Here is a 25,741-nt window from a genome sequence, read left to right as displayed (position 1 = left end):
CTGTGATAGCAGTGGGATCACTTCCTGTAAGGTTACCATACGAAACTTCTGGGGTTTGATAAACTTGTTCGCTGGGCGCAGATCTAATACAGGGCGCATGGTTAGATCCTTTTTTGGGTACAAGGAAGTACACTGAATAAATACCTTCCGTTACCTGAGATAGAGGCACAACCTCTATGGCTCCTTTTTCCAGCAGTTGTACTTCTTGGAGAAGGATGGCAAGGTGTTCCGGTGTCATGCGTCGTCCCCTTGGGGGTCTGTATGTTGGGGAACTGTTGAATTCGATGCAGTATCCGTGGGCTACGGTGGAAAGTACCCAGCGGTCTGACGTGATTCCCTCCCATGCTGGAAGAAAGGATGTTATCCGGCCCCCGACCCGTGTTGCATGGGAGGGGATGCGAATCTTTGCGTCACTTGGTGTTGTTGGGGGCTTGGGAGCCTCTGGGGGTGGACCCCTGCCCTCTCCCTTTGCCCCTGCACTGCCCTCTTTGGTTTTACTGCCCACTATTGGTCTGGTAACTGGTGGCAGGGTACTGTTGCTGCAGACTCTGCTGTTGCCGTTGGCCACGAAAAAAGCGTTTGTTGCCATAGCCGCGTCTGGTAGTGGGCTTAGAGATCGGGTCAAGAGTTTTGATAGTATCGAACTCTTTTTTAGCCATTTACAGAGCCTCATCCACCGCCTTCCTGAAGAGGTTTGAGTCTTCAACAGGTTTATTTATTAAAGACGCCTGTGTCTCCGGTTTGAACCCTGAGTTGCGCAGCCATACATGGTGTTTTAGGAGTATTCCCTGAACCAGGGAACGTCCCGCTGTCTCAGCAGCATCCAGATAGTTCTTTACAATACTCTGGTTGACCTGGGTTCCTTCGCCAATAGTTGAAAGCAGGCGTGTACGTAGTGGTTCCGGCGCCTCTTCGGCGTCCTTGCGCAGTTTGGCCCACTGCGCGTCCGCGTAGTTAGCTAGCAAAGAATTGTTGTTCGCAATTCTTGCCGAAAAGGCAGCCGAGGATGTGACTTTTTTAGCAAGGGCATATAACCTCTTGCCCTCCTTGTCAGGTGGTGCCTCACTGGTGGACAGCGGCACCCCTGCCCTCTTCCTTGTATTAGTTACTACAAGGCAATCCGGAATGGAATGTCCCCTGATGTACAGCGGGTCTGAGGGTGAAGGAGTGAAAAGTTTTTCAATCCTTGGATTAACTCCTCTGATTAGTGCGGGTGTGGATAGCGAAGGGATGATTCTTCTCTTCACTGAAGCGAGGAGGGGAATAGTCTGGCTGACTGGGGGTTTCTCCTTAATTACTCTTTCCACAAAGTCTATTTCCGGAGAGATCTCCCCAGTGTCCAGTTCGAAATGTGCTGCTGCTTTGCGCAACAGGGCATTGAATGTGGGCTGATCGTCAATGGGAGACGTGTTTCTAACAGGTGAATTGTCAGGAGGATTTAGGTTCAGGACATCAGTGTCCGAATATACCGATGGGGATTGCCAGGCATGAGAAGGTCCTTCTTCTGGAATTTCTCCGAAGCCTTCTCCTACCATGTCTGGGCTGTCTTCCAGACCTTCCTCTTGGTTGTGCCCTTCTTCATTGTCCACAAAATCATCCTCCTCTTCTAAGTATTGTCCCTCACCAGTGAGGTCATACACATTATGGAAGTCTAAGGTTGTGTCCTGCCTCCGGTATTTGGCCCTGGGGTCCTCCTGAGGCCCTTCTCTTGTTCTCTTGGGAGTGGGAGGGTTCTGGGTGTTCATAAACCTCTCCATTCTCTCCATGCAGAGATGGAGCCTTTCCATCGTTTCATGGGGTACCCCTGAGCGGTCTAGCGGTGGAAATTTAGTGTTATCTTGTTGAAAACGGCTCGACCTGTCCCACAACGTCGAGGAAAGTGTCCCGTCGCCCTCCGAAAAGCCTTCCGGTGTGCGGGGTGTCCCCCCGAATGAAGGGGGTAGTCCCTGTTTTTCTTCGGGCCTTTTCGGCGTGTCTTTCGGTCTTTGCGTAGCGCTCGACGTGCGCTTCTGGGCGTCAGCCACACCGATCCTCGCCAAGCTCTCTGTGACTCGTTTGTCAGTGGAGGGCTGTGGTTTTGACGTTACGGGAGTCGATCGTTCTCCGGCGGCGTGCGCTCTCTGCTGGTGCGTGGCGGCCGATGGTTTGGGGGCAGCGCCCTTATTTGCCGAAAGCCCAGTCGCTGGTCGCGGCTGCGGTTGCGAGAGGGGCTTCGAACCCGAACGGTCCGAGGAGGCCGCCGGTGTAACCTGCGTCTCCTTGGGCGCTGATGCTTTCTAGGTCTTCGACGAAGAAGAGCTATGGGTTGTGTGCTTATGTGTGGTATCGTGTGCATCAGTGTCGCCGGGGTGTTCATCCCTATAAGCAGGGCGTGAGCGGAGGTCGTGTTATCACGTTCCTCGTCACTGTCGGTGGTAGCAGCGGCGGGTGAAGACCCGGCCTTCGACATAGCGTAGGTCGCCCACCTCTTGACCCTACGGTCTTTTAGAGTCTTTGGCTTTAGAAGCTGACAAGCCGAGCAACCCTCCTCTACGTGATCGAGGGGCAAGCAGCGGTTACACCGTGAATGCTTGTCCTTCCAAGTAAACTTGCCCTTACAAAGTGGGCAAAACCTAAAGGGTGTCCTCTCCATAGCTGAGGCAATAAACCGTGATAACTACCCCAAGGCAAAGGAAGGGGAAAAGGAAAGGCATTCTCAGAAAAAGAATCAGAGATGTCCCACGACCCCACTCTCCCTACTGTATTTGGCCTGCGAGGCCAGGCCACGTGTTCGGCAACGCCGAAGGATCTCCTCCGCTTGTCCCCTCCGTCGAAGATCTTGCTCGGCGGAGACAGCTTCACAACTGCGTCGAGGGAGGGATCGATATATTAAATCTTTAAACAGGAAAAAACGACCAAAGGTCGAGGAGATGGAATCTGCAATGTCTCTCGAGGAGCTCCGCGTAAAGGCAACCAGTAGCTGGGCGGAAAAAAACAATCTGAGGGACCTCGACGCGTGAGGGATTGTGGGTACAACACACGTCACTATAGGGATAGTATTTCAGACACGCCTTGTCGACGTACCTTTTCGACTACGAAAAACAAAATGCAATACTCCGCAGTGACCACTGGATGTCGGACCTATGCACAGCATGTGATTCTAAGCAGATTAACAAGCATCAGAAATATATATATGTATATATATATATATATATATGGGTTTTGGGGGGTTTGGCATTGGGTGGTGGGTTGTGGGGGGTTTCCCCCCACATATATGGTACAATTGACCTTCACAATTCGGTCAATTGTGAAAAGGTCAATTGTCATTCGAGCCGTTGTAAAATGAACAATTCGTATACAACCTTTTGTCCAGCAGGCTGTCCGCGAGATACAACCGACAGGAAGTATCTACTTCAGTAGATGCTCCCAAGACTAAGTTGATGGGCATATGCTGTGACCAGCTCAGGGAATCCACGCCCTGAGTTCACAACTGTTTTAGATATAAGGAAGAAGTCACTCCTGGAATGTGAATTGTGAAAATTTGAGCACAAGTTAAAATCTTTGGTAATTGGATGAACAAATCGGAAAAACACAAATTGATCGAACATTTTTATTTGAATGGTACATTTGGCAGAATTCGGCTAGTACCATTAGTATGAAGCCGAAAATACTGCACATGTGGAGCGGTGGTTTCATGGTTGTCCCCCACTCCACTTGTTTGGTATTTTCGGCTTCGGACTTGCAAGGGTGTCCCCCGCTTCGGACCCAAAAAATAGAAGAAAGAAGAAAAAGGGACCCTGTGGTTTCAGCTCCGACCTGCATTAGAGGGTTGAAACTGATGCCGCAGGGTACAGGAGAGCCAGCGACGGAGAAAAGGGAAGTAGGGGAGGTGAGGTTGTGGGTCTATGGGAGGTTTGGGGGGGGCATGTCCTTTTTTACCATGATAAAAACATATTTGCAGCGAAATGGACTACAGTCAATTCCGCCACAATTGTTTTTACCTCAGTAAAACAACCCAAAGCCGACAAATCTCCAGATGCGCACAAGGTCTTATTCACCTTTCAAGTCAATAATTGCTGAGTGGTGTCTTCTATATCTTGTTCTTCTTTAGTTTCTAGCATATCAGTGGCAAACTAAAGTCTACCCAGAATAATATCACACTCAAATTACAACAAGCAAAGTGCTCAATAAATTGATTATGCCTGCTGGTTTTACGTTAGACATGTATAGATAGACCGATAGGTACTCAGAGGAATTAAATAAAACAAAACAATTCAGAATCTTCTTTTTTTCCCATTTACTGCTTTCCTCATATTGACCTTTGAACGTTTCCAAAACAGCACTGAAAGTGTGAGGGACGTTGTGGTGTTGGCGTTAGTGAACTTCAGAGCCTACCCAGGCCCTACACATCATGCTAGGCTCCCCTCATTCCAATGCTTTTCTACATGAATTTGACCACAATCACACTAGTTTTGATGTCTGTCTCTTTCTGGATCTGTTATTTTCATGTGCATCCCAGTAGACTTCTTCTCCATTGGTGGCACGGCCATAAATGTATCCCTCCCCTCTGTCCCCCCACCCCCGAGCATCAATGAATGGGAGCAAGGTACATTAGGTCACATGAGATGTACTAACACATGGAGATCGTTATTGGCCTCCTCTCAGCCAATCAGAATATTTAGAGTGCAGTCAATAACTACTGGTATCGGTTGCATTCTGAACATTCTGGACCTCAGTTTCCAAAGCGTTCTTGAATGGGAAAAGACCATTGAAAGGCACTGTGCAAATCAGGCCCTGTCTCTTCAGAAGCAGACAGTGAAACAGCCATGCAATTTCCAGGCAAGATTCTTTTTAACAAGACACTTCCTCACTGGGATAACCTTTTTTTCGGCTGTAACATGCTATTTAACAGAGGGAAGAGAAGGGTAAAAAACATTGAAACATGCTTTTACATTCTTATTTATAAAGTGTTTACTTTTACATTACGCCTAGTGCAAGCTCACGCTAAACCTGTTCCAGTTCAACCAATTTGCAAGTAAAATGCTTAATTTATGAACAACCCTTAGAGGCCTTGGGAAGAGTCATTATTGCTTGGGATAATGACCCTGTCCCAACCTATTGCCTTCGGCTCTGCTTCAGGCCATAATTTAGCAGCGGGTCATTATCCTGCGATAATGACCCCTTTCTCGGTCTATAAGGCTATGATACTGCAGATCATAATCACAGATGGAGGGAGAGGGGAATGAGGTCAGTACCCAAGAGTGAAATAACAATTTGCAGTCTGTTTTTTTCGGCATTGATTACAAAAAATTGGCAACAAATTTCAACAGTTAACAAGCAAGGTGAAAAAATGTATGATGCATCTAAGAGAGAGCAGGTGATAGTTAGTGACGAGGTTATAAGAAGGTATATGTATTCATATATATAAAATATGAACTGTGTATTACATTTCAAAGAGCAGGTGAAAGGGAGAGCAATGCAAGCTTTACTCCCAGTTTAAGTAAGTGATTAAGGTACTTTTATCTCAGCGACCGGCTGAAATAAAGCTTAAAGTAAACTGAGTTCTCAGTGTGGAAGGGTGTGGCCGGTTTTAAGATCAGAAGCAACCAGGCTGATCAGGTCTTTAAACTACGGCTCGACATATCTTATGGGCTACGTCTCCTCTGATCCTTCACCATTGACTTTGGTTGAAAGAACTGATGAAAATTGCATCCCAAAACATCTGCAGAGCCAAAGACTGCAGATGCCTGAAAATGCTGCAATGTTTATGCTCGTGCATGACTGCCTTAATAACACGACTAAGCTGGTAAGAGAGCCCAGAGGGTTTAGTGCTTTCTGTTGCGATCTGTGTGTACAAGTATAAGGCAACTGTTTCTTTTCGTCACCTTCACTGCTGGTCAGATAGCACAGCGAGTAGAGTGCTTGCTTTTACATCCGTGCAGGTTCGAATCCCTGCAGCGCCAAACTCAGTGTTTCATCCTTCTGAGGTCGATAAATGAGCACCAGACATCATGGTTAATAATCAGCAGCGCACAGATACCTGATGGTTCATAGCCCTATATAAATGCAAATTATCATTATCTGTTAATAGACCCTATTTGACCCTCCAGCCAGGCTAATTGTCCTCTCCGTATGGTGCCAGTGGTGTGCTGCCTATCTAGGGTGAGGGGACAGAGAGAGGCGGCCCTTATTTCTCAACTGCAATGAAAAAACTAAGGGCTGTGTTCATGTAGAAAGTTCAAACAGGAATGTGGCCTGCCGGTTTCAGTGGCTAATGTTGGTGGTGCCACTTTCTTCAGGACTGGTTTACATAGGATCCTCTGCTACTAGGAGTTAGTCTGGTTGGACGGTCAAATAGGGTCTATTAATAGATGACGAAAAGAAAGCGTTGCCCTATACCTGCACATGTCTATGTGTGAAGGTATTTTAGGAATTATGCAGAGGGTGCTCTAACGCCCCACCCTCGGTTCCTCCCATGTGTACACTGGCGATCGTTGTGTAATCTGCAGGTTACAGGTTTGAACCCCGGCAAGGCCAACTCAGCCTTTCATCCTTCTGAATGTCGATAATGAGTACCAACTTCGGTTGGGTGATATTTTATATAAATATGTTCTATGTAAAGTGCTTTGGCTAAAGCACTATATAAATAACACATCATCATCACGTGTGCGCTGTTCAGTGGTCACTGTGAGTTGCAGCAAAGCTGGCTGATAGAATGTATACACCTGAGAACTCCTGCCCTCAGACGTGGAAGACCCTCAACTTGCACACATGAAACAATGGAGAAGATCAGTGGGGGGCCAAGGGGAGAATGAATGATGCTTCTTTGGTCGGGATATCAATATAAGATATGCTTAACAAACGCACTGCCCTCCACTCCCAGAATGAGAATACACAAGCATGGCAAACACAAAAAAGAAATGTGCATGCACAGTTCATACAATAATATATATGATATGCTCAACGCCTATGCAAGACAATCCTGTCATGAATAAATACATGTTCATAATTAAACATGTAAGATTCACTGCATTGCATTAATAAAAAAAAAACACATATGCAGAAAACAAAAAAACAAACAATATCAACATTTATCACAAATAACATGTGGCAGAGTAACATCCAGCTACGATTTCAGCGGGAAAGAAATGAGATGCAGTAAGCATGTGCTAGTCTCCCTGGACTCTCGGCCCTGATTGGTGGATTCGGGACATGCCGTTTCCAAGGGCACGTTTTTCACAGTGCGTGAAGTTTGAAACACACACGATTTCTTGCCTGCTCATATCAATGACATTGGTATGCGTTATTCTCTATTAGGGACTTGCAAAGCCTTGACTCCTAGAACTTTCCTTTGTTTTGAGGCCTTTGGTAAAACAGACTACATGATCAAAAGCCCCATGTTCAGCGAGCCAATCGCTGGGCTTTCTCACTAGCCTCTGTGTGTCTGTTTATAATACTGAGGTCCAACAACCGCACCTTTTAACACAAAGCAACGAGACCAGCTGTACACATTTTAAATTTAGTGCCTAATGAATAATACAAAAAATCAATGTAATTGTCAAAGAACACTACCACTTAAAGAATATTTTTAAGAACAAATACTCACTGAATGTCTTCTTTTACTTGCACGATCAAAGTGTGATGCCTCAAGATGCTGTTGACTGATGCTTTGAATCTAAGACAGAGACACATGAGAATCATGCAGTCATTGGCATATATTATAAGGCAGTCACATATTCACATAATAACTTTTAGGACGCCTATTTACCCTAGCACTGTCCAACAGGTTAAGTGTTTCCCACCTGAAATCTTGGCCACAGCAAGGACACCTGTCTTCTTAAAAAGCGCTGTTTGCCCCCTGGCTTCTACTTTAATGGTTTTTGTGGTGGTCTTACTTGGGCAGGTCTCTTAGGGGAAGACTGGAGTTGGGTATGTGGTTTAGTTTGACTATTATTAGGGTTGGGGACACCACAGATTGTAAACTGCACAGGGTGACTTGTAGCACCTATTCCATCTAACCAAATCCCTTTACAAAAAGCCAGACCATGGGATGTCGCTTCTGCATCTGGGCTTCCAGATCTGTAAGTGTTATGAGGATTATCTATGTCCACAGCTCCTTTGACAAGAAGGCCTGAAAGACAGATTGCGCCTACCCCAGATTGTCTCTGAATGGAACATCCAAAGCCACCTTCAGGATCTTAGGCAGACATCCAAGCCATTTGCCTGCCTCGAAACACCACACATTCAATGGAATAAGAGATTATTTCAAGCAGAAGTCAGTACCTGCAGAAGTTCCAAGAATTAATGACTCAACTTGAATGGTTTTCGAAGCCTAGGTTATAGATCCACAATAAGGGCATATGAAGTAGGGGTGTACCGAAACTCAACTTCGAGTAAATACTCGGCTGAATTCCAGCTGAAAATTAGATAGCAAATGCTTTAATTAAGTACCACTCAAAGCCTAATAGTTTCCCCTAAAAAATACATGAAGTACTGCTTTGACTGTGCCTGAATTATTCAGGCATGTCATGTTTATCCTTTAAAAAGACCATAAAACAAATGCTGCTGTCACTTTTTTGATTGAGTCCAGGCAGAGCAGAGGCATGAAAGTGCAAAATCCCTGCCCTTCATGTGCTGGACATATAGACTTTCATCTGGTGGTCTGCTGGGGAGGGGTGAGCTGAAGCAAAACTCTCAATATTATTTTATGTATGTCTGGTCTCCCCTGTACTTTGCAGTTTTAAACCATTGAGTTGGAACAATAGATAATTAAGTCACTATTGGGAAACAGTTGTTTCTTTAGGTTCTTTGTCAATGACCTTTTCACAATCTTAAAGGTACAGGTTCCAATACCACCAAATCCAAATATTATAATTAAGTGAATTAGCATAGCTGTTTCAGAGATCCCAGTAAGTTCCAAACCCTGAGTAAAATTGCTCAGGAGGTAGTGTGCCTGCAGCAAAGAACTGTATTCAGCTTGCAGGCCAAGGTTATAAAGAAGGTATGATGACCCAGTGGGAAGTGAACCTGCAGCAGAGGTGTGCTTTTACTATTGAAACATAGTTTACAATTCTTGCCCTCCATCTCTCTCTCATGTTGCCAAACGGAGTCCCATTGAATTGAGTAAAAGTGACAGATGTAACTATATAGTCTGGATATATTTGTTTAAGCAAAACATGCCCCAGTTTGTGGCAGCAGAAATATTCCTCCCAACATTAGTGTTAAAAAGAGGGATATTTGTGTAATAAAGAAGAGGAGATCAAAGTTTACGATTTAGAAACATTGGACTAAATGGATTTACCATTGTAACAAATAAATAAAATAAACATGCATATCGTTCGCACATTTTCCATAGACAACGAAATGAAATGCAGAATAAAGCATGGATATGCATATTATAAAGTGTGATTTTAATTTACAACGTGTTTTTCTTATCTACATAACTTTATTTATTAAAAATGCAACCATTTGGCTCTGTATTCGGCTCCGTCCGGATACTTGTCCAACTATTCGATGTTCGGCCGAATACTAAAATCTACTTTTCGGTACACCCCTAATATGAAGTGCCCATTTATGCATGTTCCCATAAGCCTATATTCAGTAGATGCTACATATGTGCTGTATGGTATTCCTTCAGAGGATCCCGAAAGCAATCACCAGTCTGCTCGAGGCAACTCTGGTTGTCTACCGAACTCTGCTACCAAAGAGACTGATTTGGAAACAGGAGACACTGGAAAAATCTGCACGAAGCAAATATGATAATCTTCCCCAGAGTGATCTACCATGCTACGCCTTGAAGCTGCAGAGTGCGGATTGTTAGTCTACAAAGACACAGAAGGCTCAATATAGATATCTCAGCCATTCATAGTGGGATGTCAGAAGTGCACGGTGAGTAAGTGCATTTGAACTTTCAACACATTCCATTACTTAGGGGCCAATGCTGTGGTGTGTGCAAAGATAAGAAAGTGTTCTTCCATGAAGGAGGAACTCTTTACTTACAAACACCATGTTCTGATAAAGAAAGAATGTGGTGCTGGTACATGAAAGCCTCTGCTTTTGCATGTGTCTGATGTATGGCTTGTCAATAGCCCTAGCAGCCATCAGGAATGCAGGGCAGCCACATTGAGGGGATTCTCCTCCCAACAGTCCTGGTTTAGCACGTCAATAAAAGGAATTACAATACGACACCTCTAAGGGTCCTTTAAACTCCACTGCACACGTTTTCCCTTCATAAATATAGAGTGTCTTAGACTGCAGCACCACTTTTCTAGTTTAATGAAAGTTTAAGAAAACTTATTTAAATTAGAAAAGTGGCAGTCTTTTAAAAATGCTTTCAATGCCACTGGAGCACATGTTTCCCACACAACAAGTGACTTTAGCAGCTGTTGCTGCTGGAAAGGATGATATTTCGCCTCCAATACTTCCACCCATGTCAGAATGGTGGTGCTGGAAACTGGAGGGAAGAATGTTGTATTTTCATACTCTTTTGATTATGAGCTCAGAATCGGCCTCTTAAGTGGATGCCAGTGGCGAAGCGACAGGCACCCACTGCTCGGAGTTTACAATTTAAAGAATAGACCTCATTACGGGTCTGGCGGTAATCCTGCCGGTGATACCGGCAGGTTTCAGTCGGATCCGTAAATATTTACTGGCACTTGACTTCCAGGTACCACAGGCAGATTAAAACTGCAGCAGCCCAGAAAGTTAGGTGCCGGTAAAATGTAAGTCACCATTCCCATAGCGTCCCATAGGATTCTATGGGAGTGGGGACACAGAAGCACTGTGACCGGTCTGCCTACCATGGTCATTGTGCCCAGCAGGTTAAGACCTGTCAGGAACGGTGGCTCCAGCAGGCAGACCTGTTATATGCTGGTACAGACACAACAGTGCCGGTAAGCTTACCGGCACCTTTGTTTCCGGACTGGCAGGGTCATAATGAATCTTCTAATTTAGCACCATTGGACTTCACAGGTGGAGCATGTTGACTTACTAGTGCACACAAAAGTAGTGCAATTTGATGAAAGTGTTCCAACTTGTTCAATAAAATTGCTGTAAATCAGCACCACTTTTAGCAAAACGATGCAGGTCGGCAGTCGTTTTACAAGGGAGAGTAGCATAATCATAGAACATGCATGCATCCGTGTTGGAGAATACAGAATGTTCTACTTTTCCATAAAACCCAACTTTTGTGTCTATGCACACTTACCTGTTGGCTTCCTATACTGTTCTAAATCTTTATAGGTGCTCAGACACTTCTGACAGGCCTTATAAAGGCCCCCCATTGTCAAATGTACAAATAAAATATAAGTATGTCTATTCCTGCATGGGGATAGTAATGCAAGTGGTACAGCAACATTTCAAACTGCTGGTGTCACACTTAAAACATTGATAAGAGAGTAAAAAGATGACCCTGCCATGCTTTTACACATCAGCTGTTTGCAATGTGTTTGTTTTCTGCACATGCCAATGTGCCTCCCGTCTTTGAATTCTAGATGCACACTGAAATTGGCAGAAACAGCCCCTTATTTATTCATTTGTATTTGTATGCATTGGTAATTTATATGGCGCTTATACAACAAGAGAGTGATTCAAAGCGCCACAAGGCAAAAGGGAAGGGAACAAGGGAGAAAATAAATCATGGAAGTGACAATGAATAAATGAGAAAACAACAAACAGCGTCCCTAGTAGGCCTTGTGACATTAGAACGTGCAAGTGCAGAGAAAAGGTGAAGGAGAGTGGGGGGGCGAGGGAGTAAGTGGTAAGGACCCCTGAGAAGGGGGGGAGTGCCAGGATGCCTGTTGGGGGGGAAACCGGTAAGCACATGGGTGTAGACATACCAAGCCAGGAGGGGTGTCTGACACCCATCTCGTAAGTGCAGGGCTGAGAAAAGCCACCCAACTAGTATGTGAAGGCCCAGTGGATGGTTCAGGGGGTGGGGAGTCGAAGCTGCTGTCAATTGGGAAAATGGCCAGGACCCTATTGGACTCTTGAGGCACAGGCCGCCAATCTCAGCAGCTGAGGTAAGGGTTAGCATGGGAGGGAGAGAGAGAAGGAGGAGGAGAAGAGAACAGTCTTGAGTTGTTTGCAGAACCTGAGGTGATCTGGTTCAAGATGGAGAAGGAGAGGGACACTGTTCCAGAGGAAGGAGCCAGCCGAAGGGAGGGATCTGCATCCAGCTCCCTGCTTGGAAAAGCGTTTGACCAGCAGAGAATGGGAGCAAGAAGATTGAGGGCACCTGAGAGTTGAGGGTTGTGTGGGATGTATTTACCCATGCATCCGAGCCCTACCTCAAAACTGTGCAGTACTGACATGGAAAACATCATGATGGCCAGAGCTTCCCAGAAAATGCACAGGGAAATGCATGAAGAATAGGCTGCCACCCATTTTTGCCGATGTTATGGGCACAGAAGGACACTGCCTAAAACCACAATTGGACTACCCACACAGTAGTCTGAAACCATTGGGAATGGCAATGCTGATTGCCAAAAGCAAACCCATAACTGTTGGGAATTCATTTTCTTAAATCCCAAAAAGGGGTGCAGTACCAGTACTCACCACTATCCAAAAGCCGGCATTTTAAAACAACACCAGATTTTACTTTTTGCAAAACTGAATAAATGAACCCAAAACAGGCCAAAGAAAGACTTACTGAGAGGTGGATACAATCTAAAGTTATATTCTGAAGTGACTTGAAGGTTTATAACAAGACTGGCTGCGCTGTGGATTTCAGCAGTTTAAGTAAATTTGGACTGAAAGACACTAAAAAAAATCTAAATGTTTAAATTGACTGAGTGACCTACTTTTGAGTGTCACATAGGTTGCAATTGTTTAAATGTCATAGTTTTAAACTTAGAATCAGCATTCTAGCTGCATATGTAAAAAAATTGTCTTGACTTAAACTGGGAAACAAAAAGTGACATTTTATCTGTAACCTGGCTTAAGGAACTGAATTCTGCCTGGCAACTACCCCCATCAGGAGTGAAACTTGAGTCACAGCTGTGTTCCCAGGCCTAGCTGCCCTTTTGCTGCTCACACCAAAAGGGATATGACACTTCCCTGATTGAATTACCTGGGCTCTGCAGGAAATTGAACAAAGCCCTGTCCTGACTCAGGCAAATGTTTTATTGGCGGGAGTCGTAAATGGAGCTTCCTCTTGGCAGAAGCTGGGAGGGGCAGGGTCTCTGAGCTTGGCAGAAACTGGAAAGACTGGTTTCTGTACCATGTGACCTGAAAAGACACACCTCTATAGCCAGAATATGGTTTTAGAAAAAGATGAATAACTCATAGTACGGACTTGTGAAAATTATTTAAATGACACCATAATTCTTGTGATTTTTCTGCCCACATTTTAAGAGGTTTTTAGAACCGGTGGCATGTTCAGGGGGGTTTTAGCGGAAAAGAGGATATTACTCAAAATGTGTGCATGTGAAAAATCTGACACTTCATCAACTAATGTTCATACTCCTTGCGCACATGTGTGTAAATTTGGGGTAATGTCCGGTATTGCAAATCAGTTAAAAAGTGCAAAATATTGCCATTTCTGAATGCAAGCTCCCAGGAAGAGCAGAGTTTGAACAGGAGATACCTCCTGTGATATGTGAGGGGTGCAGATGATTTTAAAACAACATGTACCTCTGCAAATATGTATTTGGGTTCAAATCTAGATTTGTGTGTAAGTTGACAGGAGGAGTGGACTTTCTGCAGGCTGTAAAATGACATCACTCTGACACAACTTAGCTCCCCCAATCAAGTGAGAAATGGAAGTTTGACCAATTAGAAGCTGAGAGAGAGGTAGGGTCAGTGATGCTAGAACACACCCACATTCTAAACACATAAAAGCAGAGAGACAGGACAGATAGGGACCTTCAAATCCATTTGCAGCTGGAAGCTCTGCCGGGAAAATCCATACCTTGCCTCCATCAAACCTCCAGAGAGCCAAACTAGAGACTTCAATCTATCCAGAACCAGAGACCCAGACCAGCAGAGTAGAGCTGACCTATTAGCAGAACCGGAGAGAGCTGACCCAGATCACTGTGAAGTGCAGAGACCAGAGGCGAGTTTAAAACCTGACCAGATCCATGACGAGGCCCATTTCACTCAAGAATATAGTGTGAGTACCTAGAAAACTGTGCAGAACCAATCTCTTAGTTAAAATAATATAATTCAATCCTATTTTAATCTAAGTAGAACTGTCTCTTAACTGTCACCTGTCATTTGCATAGCTGTCACTTGTCATTTTCTAGTTGCAAGCTGCACTTGTCATTTTGAGCTTTTAAAATTTCAAATCTGAAAAACGACCTTTATTTAATCGCTCATATCTCCGCGACCGTTTGTGCTAGAGACTTGCAGTAACTTTCATCTGAAAGCTGAGAATCTTAGCTTTTAATCGCACCAAGAAGCTACCCCTTATAGTTTTACCGCAATCGCGGAACACGCATTCGCGAATTTTGCCGCGATTTGCAAATTTCTTCACGTGTGAAAACAGAAGCTTCTTGCTTTCATTTGCCAAAAATTCGTTTAACCTACCAATTACTCCTAGATCCTTGCTAAAGTGGACCTGGACTAATATTAACTTGATTTCACTCACCCTGAACCTCCTAGAGGGAATTAAAAGCATTTTAGTATATTTTTCACTTAATTGCCAGCACATATAAAAGCATTTTTGGGCTTCTGTTTAAAACTCCGATCTGTAACCTAAGCTTGCTGGGGTGAACTGAATCACATTTGATTGCATTTCTGAGAACTGTGTGCTTCCTTCCATTTCCTTGCATTGCATAAAGGGGGGGGGGAGTGGATTGCCAGAGAAAAGTGATTACATTGTTTTTGCTGAAATCCTATCAAGTTATATTCTGTATTGCATTTCATTCCACATTGCATCCATTTGAAACCATAAAAGTATTGTTGCTATCTTATCCATTTCATGTCAACTCCTTAGTGATTATAAAGAAGTGTGCTAGTGCCAGATTCTCTGTTGTTAATCTTTATCATACCAGATTAAGTGTGATATCCAATTATTCATTTATTATAAAGCGTGATATAATATATATTGTTTAAGTTATCAAATAAACCTTTAAACTTGCAAAACAGAACTACTTCTTGGCTCAGTGGGGTCAGGAGGATTCCAAGAGAGGGGTGTTATATAGGGGTAGTCATCCAGAACGCATGAACTGGACATAAAGATATATCAATAAGGGTTTTCATTCAGTATTCTAGACTAGGCGTTGACTTAGCTGTAGTGCTGAATTGAATCCTCTTACAAATTGGGGGCTCGGGCCGGACGTTTGGGTTAGAATACCACTTGTGCAGCTTAATACAGCGTGCCAGCTGACCAGATACACATATCCAGTCGGATCACCACGCTGCATTACGCTGTGAAGCATTCCTCAAAAGGGACACTCCAAGAAAAGTTCTGTTCTGCAAAAATAAAATACAAACTTCTGTAAGTCAGGACAGAGACCAATCTCTAGAATGACGACCTTGGTAGATATGAAAATAGCCAGAGAGCACTTCTTACATAAACTATTTGTGAGAGGTGAATGGGCTGAGCAGGGCCAGGATGCCTGGTTGCAGGCCATCACGCGACAGGTCACTGAAACAGGGTCAGACTTATGGAGAGATCAGGGTCCATTACATGTGGCCCTGAGTGAACTATATATGGCTCCTAAGGCCAAAGATGAACACCACAAGATTGTTAGGATAGCGGCATATTTATATTTATATATGGGAGCCATACAGAATAAATGTGCTGAAGGCCATGATCTGGCAAAAAGACAACAGATGGCGTTAGAGAAGGCCCAATCTGATCTGTACTCTTCTGAGCAAAGGCTGCACAGGAGCCAGGAGTCAGAAAATGAGACCAGGCAGTACATCACTAAAATAAAGGAGGCTATGGATGTGCTGCAAAAGGAAAAGTCAGAACAGGATACCAGATTTCTGGCCTTGCAGAAGGAACACCAAGAAGGTTTGGACTCCCTACTGCAAAGCCAGAAAAAGCTGGAGCAACAACTGGACTTCAACAGGGTATGTGCTGAGCAGGTAGTCACCCTGCAAGGCCACCTAGATAGAGTGAAGGCAGAGAGCAACAAACTAATTCTGAAAGACCTGGATACCCAGGCAGAGTTTGATCAGGAGCGCCAGAAAGCTGGTGCCTTCCAAAGGCAAAGGGACGACCTGGCAGCACAGATGCAGGCTCTCAGTCAGGAAAGAGACACCATAGGCCAGGAAGTCTGCCATTTAAAAAGGAAAATGGAAGAAAATCACCTGGCCCTCCAGGGGCTGGGTGACCTCCAAAAAGAAAACCAGAACTTGGTAGAGCACACCAGAAGGGTGGAAGATGCTCTGGCAAGAAAGGAGCAGGCCGGTAGGGATGGGACTCAGGAGGTAAATCTCCTGCAGCAAAGACTGGCCCAGTTCTCCAGGACCAACCAGGAAGCACAGAGGGAAAATGAGGCCCTCTGTCAACACAATGATAGGCTCCAACAACAGGTAGCGATGCAGGAGAGACTGATAGAGTCTAGTAAGGCCTTGACTGAGGAACTGAAAGCACAAATGCAGGCTCTTGCATTGCAACAGGGAGCAGGGGCGGATAGAGATGAGGTCCGCTGGGAAAGAGAGACTCCTGACCATAACCGCAGGAGCCCTAACATAAGGGGCCTTCATCTCCCCCAGTCCCTGGACTCTACCACCCCCATGTCCCCTGGCGCACATGAGCACAGGGCCACAGGGATGGCAGATTACTATCCAGCTAAGAGTATGGGGCTCATAGGCCAGTACCACTCAGGAATGGAGGGGTGGGCATCCGGGTATGGGCACCCAAGTACAGTACAGTTCAATGGGGAACCCCAGGAGAGTAGGCCCATTAAGGGCATCCTGAAAACCTCTGCCCAGTTAGGTCAGTGGAGGGGGTACCCATCAAATCCTGGCAGCAAGGAGGAATCTGAAGACTCCTCTGAACTGCGCAGGACACAGGAGACCAGGTCCCCACATTCTGCCAGCCATTCCCAGGCTCGCAGAATCCGGGAAAACCTGGAAGAACAGACGGGAACCTCTGGGAGCAGTGCCTCTGAGTCCGAGGACGAATGGACAAGGGTTACCCGAACCAAAAAGGCCAATAAGGCAAAAAGGGCCTTGCTTAAGGACCCCTTAAAGCAGATTAAGGCGATCAGGAGCGTCATCACGCCTTACCATAAGAACGCTAAGTATTCTGTTTGGGAGCACTTAGAGTTGTTTGAACAAATGATGGAGACTTTCCATTTGAAGGACAGCCAAAGCTGTATTCAATATGTAAAGTGGACCTTCTCCCCGGAATACTCCAGTTTCTTTGCGGGGCTGGAGGACCAAAATCATTTAAGATGGTCCACCTATGAGGCGGCCATCTTGAAACATTTTTCTGTTCACAGAAATCCTCAAGAGGCTCGCAAGGCAGCCTTCAATTTGCAATGTGGGGAGGATCAGGCCCCACAAGAATTTGTGCAGGAGTTAAAGCGTGCTTTTGCACAGACCACAAGAAGGGTGCGCACGGATAGCAGAGAATTTATAAATACGTTTTTCCATGCCTTGCCCAAATATATCATGACCCAGCTCGTGAGGGATTTTCACGAGAAAAGATCTTTAGACTGGGTCATTGAACAGGCTACCCGGATCCGATAGATAGCAAAAGTAATGCCCAGAAAAACCCCAAAGCCAACAGCACCCCTGCTGCTGCCAAGGTGGCAGAGGTAAAGGTCACCCCCGTTTTGGATTTGGAGATGGGGGGGCCTAAAAACCTACCTGCACCTAATAATGCTAGGCCCAGGAGGTCCTCGGGTCAGTCACAGACAGGGAGCCAAGGAGGCAGCCCCACAAATGGGGTCCCTCGCTCTCCTGATTATGTAAGTCCCCGTTACAAGGGAAATCGACCCATCCTGTGTTATGTGTGGACTCCCCCAGCCCAAGGGGGGTGATCCAACCGAGCACCGAACCCAGGGAACTTCCCTCCAAACTTTCCACAGGAGGGCAGAAATTTACCAAACCCTGGGCAGAACTTTTTCCCCAGATATCCACCCGACTTCCAACCCCAAAATCATCCATCCTTCTTTCCCCAATTCCCTGAGCCCAGACAACCTAATCCGGGAGAGGGGAGGCCAAGGGTGGAGGGGTACCCAAATCTTCCCAACCCGGGGTATTACCAGAGGAGGGACAGCTACCCTTCCCGGGATCAGCCCAGGGGAGAAAACAGGGCCCCGTATCAGCCTGAGCGGGTTTCCCAGTTAGAGCGCCAGGTTCAAAACATGGCGCAGGATCTGGGTCACATACTGAGGGCTCAGCAGAACCCTCAGATCGGCATGCCGGCGCAGAACGCACCCAACTCTGGACCTGGTGCTCCAGAACAATGACGGGGGCAGCACCCCGATAACTCACCGGTTCCCAGGGAGGAGGCACAAAGGGAAGGGGGGTGTAAAGCCTTGGAGGAAGCTTCCTTCATCACTTCTAAACAGCCCCTGGAAACTCAGGAACCGGAAACAAAATCTCTTGCCCCTGAAAGTCTGCCTCCTAAGGAGCAGAGGGGGGGGTAGGAGAAACAAAAGACCCAAACAGACTCAGTTTGAGGAGGAGGTACAGATCTTCCAATTTGAGGGAGAGGGATCCTCAGAGGATCCTGGGAAAAGGATCTTCTCCTTCAGAGAGGGGGGAACTCCTCCCAAAGAAAAATGGGTCCCTAGGGATGCAAATCCAGACTGGGGAGATGTGGAGACTGAGCTACCGCCGCCCACCATCTCATCCCAGAACCAACAGCAAGAAAATCCCCTGGTTCAAACCCATCCTGGTGACTGCCTCCAAAAAGGGGGGGGGGGCCCAGAACCGGAGCCAGGGGAACCCACAATGGCTCTGATCTCCAGTTGCCAAATTTTTCTTTCAGATTCCCAAGGCTCTCCACAGAATTCTGCCCAAATCTCTTCGCTAGCGATGTCCAAAACCAGAAAATTAGCCCACCAGTTGTCCAAAAATGTACATTATCTGTGCCCCCTTGAGGAGAAGGAGGGAAGATATTATGCCCCAGTACAAGTACAGGGGCAGGGTACAATCTTGGCACTGGTGGACACTGGATCTCAAGCTACCCTTCTGTCCAGAAGGGCCTTTGACGAACTGAATGCAGGAAGGGGAGAGAATTACCAAATTCCTCTCGCCTCTCTTCCTGGACAACTGCATAACTTTGACGGAAAGGAAATTTCCGTTGAGGGGACTGCAGACTTGGACATTAAGATCGGGCGACACAAGTTGAAACACCCAGTTATAGTTGTGACTCCAGAGGGCACCCTTTGTTTACTAGGGAATGACCTCATGAGAAGGTTGTCACCCCTAATAGATTGCGTAAACAAGGTCCTCTGGACCCAGACTAGCCGACCCATAAAATTAAAACAGAGTGTCAACCATGTTAGTTTAAACGGCACCTGCCACATGGTTGAACAAAAATCTGACCAAGTAGAATTTCACTTCCAGAATAGCCAAATTCCAGACGTGACAGTAATAGCAGTAGGACAACAGACTGGTGATGGGGGGTCCTCTCTATTTCTGAAAATCAACCTGCCTTCCAGTCTAAAGTGGTACTCCACGCTGGAAGGAAACACTCTGAGATTCTATACTAATCCACAATCAGAAACTCCCACTCCAATAGTCCAGAAAGATGTGAAATCAGCTCAGAGCCTGGCTGATATTCAGCAAATTGGAGAGCAGTTGTTCATCCCTGTTCAGTTAAATGATGGGAAGGACTCTGTTCTCGCTCGAGTGTGTGTGAACAACGGTAAGAGCTTCATCAGCGAAGCCATGTTCCGCCAACTCCCAAAAGATCCAGCCATTCCCACATTCAAACTGATAGACAAATGGGAAATGGACCTGGAAGCGCCTAATTCCAAACATCTCCTGCCAAGCAGGTGTATGCTCAAAATCTCCATTGGCAACAAGAGCATAGTCCACAATTGTTGGGTCGTGCGAGACGTCCCTGCCGCCTTTTACTTAGGCAGTGACATTCTCAATCGCTTTGCCATTAGTTTGGACCTAATAAACTTCAAAGCTTGGTCCCAATTAGCGGATAATCCCATGGGCTTTGATGATCCAGAAAAAGCATTCAGGTCAGCTCAATTGCTACCTTATGCAGTTGAAATCCAGATTAAAGAGGAGGTCACCATCCCAGAAAGGACCCGACAATTCTCCCTGGAAGTGAAAGTTAAAAGAGGACAACATTTGAAAAACCCTGATGCTTACATACATCTAAACGCTTCTCTCCAACAGCAAGGGTTGGGGGTAAACCCAACTCCATTAGTCAACATAGAACATGACACCATTCTAATAGAGGTGGATAACAGCGACTTAAAGAGTATTACTCTAGCCGCAGGCACCATTATTGGAATGGCGGTTGATGACCGACATTTTTCCATCGACTTAGTAAATGAACTGTTAGGACCAATCCCCAAGGACTGGTCTGACAGTGACAGTGATGACAATACAACACCAGACAGGATTTTTACCCGGCATGGGGGGAACTTCCTGGTGTACACTTCCTGCCCCTATGGTAAGGAAGATGTGACTTGTGACATCAGGAGGGATGAGGTGATTTTCCAGGTCCAGGAGGGCTGCCTTTCCCACCTGAAGCCTCCAGTCCAAATCAGCACTCTGACCAGGGACTTCTCCACCCAGCTGGAGGAGGCCGCTGAAATAGCCAAACCAGAAGTCTTTCCAGGCTTCAGGCAAATGGTGGAAGAGAGAGTCAACCTAGCTGATGCCTGTGTGACTCTGGAACAAAAGCAAAAGTTGAAACAAGTTTTCTTGGATTTCCAAGATCTCTTTGCGGTAGACTCATATGACTGTGGTCGCACCGACATCCACACAACCACAATCCCCACGGACCCTGGCATGACTCCAGTGTTTGTGAAGCAATATCGCTTGCCTCTCGCATCAATGGAGTCCCTTACTGAAATAATTAAGAACCTTGAGTCCAGGGGAATAATCCGTCCAGTCCACAGCACCTTCAATAATCCGGTGCTGGGAATATTGAAGCCAAACGGCCAGTGGAGACTCTGCGCCGACCTCAGGGAGCTCAACAAACGAGTCCATACTTCCCGATGGCCTCTGCCCTACATTGACCAAGGGCTGGCCCAGATTCAGGGGTCACAGGTATTCACTGCAATAGACCTGACCAATGGATACTGGACCATGCCTGTCAGCAGGGAGGACCAATACAAACTGGCTTTTACCTTTGGGGGCCAGCAGTACACATGGACCCGGACTCCCTTCGGATACCTCAACTCCGGCAATGAATTCAACATTTTCCTACATAAGGCCATGCCCGACTTGGGTGCGAGGGGTAACCTGGCTTATGTAGATGATGTCCTCATCAAAAGTTAATCTGTGGAGGAACATATAGCGGAGATCCGTTATGTTCTGACACAGTTGAGGGCCGCCGGAGCAAAACTTTCCTTTCAGAAAGCACAGTGGTGTAGAACCCGTGTTAATTTCTTGGGGCATGAGATTACTCCTCAGGGCCTCTGTCCCCAGGAAAAGAAAGTGGAAGCACTTCAGAAACTGAAAGACCCCACAACTCTGCGGGAACTAAGGAGCCTCCTTGGACTGACTAATTACAGCAGAAAGTTCATTGAGGGCTACGCAGAGATCACCAGACCCCTGATTCATCTCCTGAAAGGGGGGGTCAAGTGGGAATGGGGTCCAGAACAAGCCGAGGCAGTAAGACAACTCAAGAGAAGCCTCTCACAAGCGCCTTGCCTAGCTTACCCTGTCAGAAACAAGGAGTTCTTCCTGGAGACGGGGTTCTCTAATACGTGCTTGACGGCAGTATTATACCAAAAGCATGACAAGGTCAATAAAGTAATCTCCTATGCGAGCAAAACTTTGTCCTCTGTGGAGGAAAAATTGAACGATTGTGAGAAGGCACTCCTGGCAACGGTGTGGGCATTGAAGAATTACCGCCCGTTTATCCAGGGGGAACACATCATAGTGGAGACTCCACACCAGCCTCTGCAATATCTCCAAAGTGACAGAATCCGGGCCGGAAATGTGAGTAATTCCCGAATTACTTCCTGGATTCTGTCAATGCAAGGCTTTCCTGTGGAGGTCAGATATGGCCAAAACAAGAAGAGTCCCCTCGCGCAAGGTCTGGCTGACTTGCATGATTGTGCCAGAGAAAACTGTCTCGAGGACGAAAGTCTAAAAATCAAGGACAACACGGAGGCATACCTCAATTCCCCACACAAAGTCTTTGAAGAGGACAAGTGTGAGGGAATGCCCACTGTCTATGTGGATGGATGCTCGTACCATGTTGACAACAACGGGGAGAAAGAACTGGTGGCTGGCGTAGGGAATGCATGGGTGAATGAGTCCCCAGAACCCTCCGCTGGATACAAAATTGGTCCCCGAAGTAGTCAGGTGGCAGAATTGATGGCTGTGCATCAGGCCATCCTCACTGCTGTCCAGCATCAACTCCGCGAACTGGTCATAATCACAGATTCGGATTATGTACGGAACGGGTTCGTGGAGCACCTGGTTAATTGGAAAACCAGAGGCATGTTGTGTGCTAACAACAAACCCTTGAAACATGGGAAGTTGATCCAAAACATTGATGATCTGGTCACCTTGAATGAGATGACCATCTATTGGAAAAAGATCAAGGGTCATTCCAAAGTAGAGGGACCAGACAAAACTGGAAATGACTTAGCTGATCAGCTGGCCAAAACCGGGGCCATCCAAGGGGATCTAATTGAGATTGAGTCCCTGATGGGGAAATCCAGGTCACTGCTATCACTAGGTCCCAGACAAATGCTCACAACGACCTTTCAATTGCACAATGGAGTAAGGAGACCCCTGATGCTGATTTGATTACAGCTCAGAAGGGGGATCCAGTTATTGGTAAATTTTACCAGCACCTTGAGGACCCGAGAACTTTCCCCTGACGGATACCGATTACATTGGGAAAGAGGACCTAAGAGTGTTGATGAAATGTCCAAAAATGTTCCGGATCCAAGACGGTTTGTTGGTAAGGAAATCCAAAGCTGGCCATGATCAGTGGGTGGTTCCTACCTCATCCCGAAGCCTGATGTTAAGTCACGCCCATGATGCGGCCACCGCCGGTCATAGGGGGTTTCACACAACACTGGAAATCTTAAGAGAGGTTGCATACTGGCCACACATGGGGCAGGACCTCGACCAATACTTGAAGGGGTGTCTTGTGTGTGCACAATTTCAGCCATCATCCCTCACGCATCGTGCACCTCTCCAAAAGCGGGGGATGACACTGCCATGGTCAGATTTAGAAATCGACTTTGTAGGCCCCGTGATTCGCTCTGCTAGGGGGAATAGGTACATGTTGACTGTGACATGCTTGTTTACCAAGTGGGTGGAATGTCTCCCAGCCCCAAATTGCAAGGCAGAAACGGCAGCTGCCTTGATGATTAACCACATCTTTTCCCGTTTTGGTCTACCTCAAAGGATTGAGTCAGACAGAGGTAGCCACTTCACCAGTGAAGTAATGACAAAGATGTGGGAGATACTGGGGGTCAAAAGGAAGTTGCATATTGCTTACCGGCCAGCTTCTTCTGGGGCAGTAGAGAGATATAACCGGACAATTGTGAGCATATTAAAGAAGTTTGTGGCAGATTCTGGGCCAAGTTGGGATATCCGATTACCTCTGGTCCTAATGGCTATCAGATCTACCCCTTCATCTGCAACCAAAATGTCACCATTTGAGTTGATGACTGGACGCAAGATGGTGCTTCCCCAGCATTTGCTCTACAGGACCCAAGAGCAGACACTGATAAATGCCTCCACTACTCATGAGTATGTGGAGAATTTAAGGAAACACCTTCAACATGCTTTTGCTTATGCTCAGCGGAATCTAGAAAGATCGGCTTGATAGCATGAAGACCCATTATGACCTGAAAACTTCCAGGAAGGAATATCAGGTGGGAGACCGGGTCTATCTATACAACTTCCAAAGAAACCAGGCAAAACAGCGGAAATTTCTGCCTACGTGGAAGGGACCCTTTGAGATCATCGACAAGATCTCCCCTGTGGCCTACAAAATCCACATCCCCAAAGGTCCTTTGGCAGCGGGGGAAGACAAGTGGGTCCACATAAACCAGTTGAAATGTTGCCATCCCAGGCACACTCTGCAACAACTGGAGGAATCCTCTGGAATCCTAGCGGGTACTGTCTCAGACTAATTCAGTTCCAACCATAAAACATACCACATCTAGTCTCTAAAATATTGTGATTTGCATGAAACTGTATCTTAGTTATACTGTTTTTTTTTCAAAATAAGAATGTAATGTTTCGTTATGATGAAATACATACGCTGCCCCACTATCTCAACAGTGGTGGAAATGTCCATGAATAGGTATTGCCGCTCTTCCTTTGTCGTCCTAGGAGAAAGAAAACCTGGAGACGGGCCAAGGAGGACGATCCGGAGACCGGGAGCAGAGACGCAACGGGCCTGGGGTACCGCCCAATATTCCCATCAGGACCGGCGAGGAGAACCGATCGATCCGACCGGATGGAGGAAAAGATGCTGAACTGTGCCCTCTATTGGAAGAAGATGAGGAAACATCCCAGATCTTGCGAGTCCCATCAGTGAAACCGAATGGCCATCGCAAGAGGGGGGGCTTGTGGGATGTATTTACCCATGCATCCGAGCCCTACCTCAAAACTGTGCAGTACTGACATGGAAAACATCATGATGGCCAGAGCTTCCCAGAAAATGCACAGGGAAATGCATGAAGAATAGGCTGCCACCCATTTTTGCCGATGTTATGGGCACAGAAGGACACTGCCTAAAACCACAATTGGACTACCCACACAGTAGTCTGAAACCATTGGGAATGGCAATGCTGATTGCCAAAAGCAAACCCATAACTGTTGGGAATTCATTTTCTTAAATCCCAAAAAGGGGTGCAGTACCAGTACTCACCACTATCCAAAAGCCGGCATTTTAAAACAACACCAGATTTTACTTTTTGCAAAACTGAATAAATGAACCCAAAACAGGCCAAAGAAAGACTTACTGAGAGGTGGATACAATCTAAAGTTATATTCTGAAGTGACTTGAAGGTTTATAACAAGACTGGCTGCGCTGTGGATTTCAGCAGTTTAAGTAAATTTGGACTGAAAGACACTAAAAAAAATCTAAATGTTTAAATTGACTGAGTGACCTACTTTTGAGTGTCACATAGGTTGCAATTGTTTAAATGTCATAGTTTTAAACTTAGAATCAGCATTCTAGCTGCATATGTAAAAAAATTGTCTTGACTTAAACTGGGAAACAAAAAGTGACATTTTATCTGTAACCTGGCTTAAGGAACTGAATTCTGCCTGGCAACTACCCCCATCAGGAGTGAAACTTGAGTCACAGCTGTGTTCCCAGGCCTAGCTGCCCTTTTGCTGCTCACACCAAAAGGGATATGACACTTCCCTGATTGAATTACCTGGGCTCTGCAGGAAATTGAACAAAGCCCTGTCCTGACTCAGGCAAATGTTTTATTGGCGGGAGTCGTAAATGGAGCTTCCTCTTGGCAGAAGCTGGGAGGGGCAGGGTCTCTGAGCTTGGCAGAAACTGGAAAGACTGGTTTCTGTACCATGTGACCTGAAAAGACACACCTCTATAGCCAGAATATGGTTTTAGAAAAAGATGAATAACTCATAGTACGGACTTGTGAAAATTATTTAAATGACACCATAATTCTTGTGATTTTTCTGCCCACATTTTAAGAGGTTTTTAGAA

At 46.0% G+C, this 25,741-nt stretch overlaps 1 protein-coding gene across 2 annotated transcripts in view; it reads right to left on the bottom strand.

The window, feature by feature from the left end:
- Positions 1–25,741, bottom strand: part of LOC138580293 (cadherin-like protein 26) — a 769,589-nt gene that overhangs the window by 71,254 nt on the left and 672,594 nt on the right. For both annotated transcript variants that reach the window (XM_069650709.1, XM_069650708.1), the window contains one exon: positions 7,586–7,654. In XM_069650709.1, coding sequence (XP_069506810.1) covers positions 7,586–7,654 — 69 coding nt within the window. The remainder of the gene's footprint in view (positions 1–7,585; positions 7,655–25,741) is intronic.

This window comes from Ambystoma mexicanum, chromosome 3p (assembly GCF_040938575.1).
Source record: "Ambystoma mexicanum isolate Mex_15411 chromosome 3p, UKY_AmexF1_1, whole genome shotgun sequence".
Lineage (NCBI taxonomy): Eukaryota > Metazoa > Chordata > Amphibia > Caudata > Ambystomatidae > Ambystoma > Ambystoma mexicanum.
Note: the sequence above shows the minus strand (reverse complement) of the source record. Positions and strands in the feature narration are given on the sequence as shown.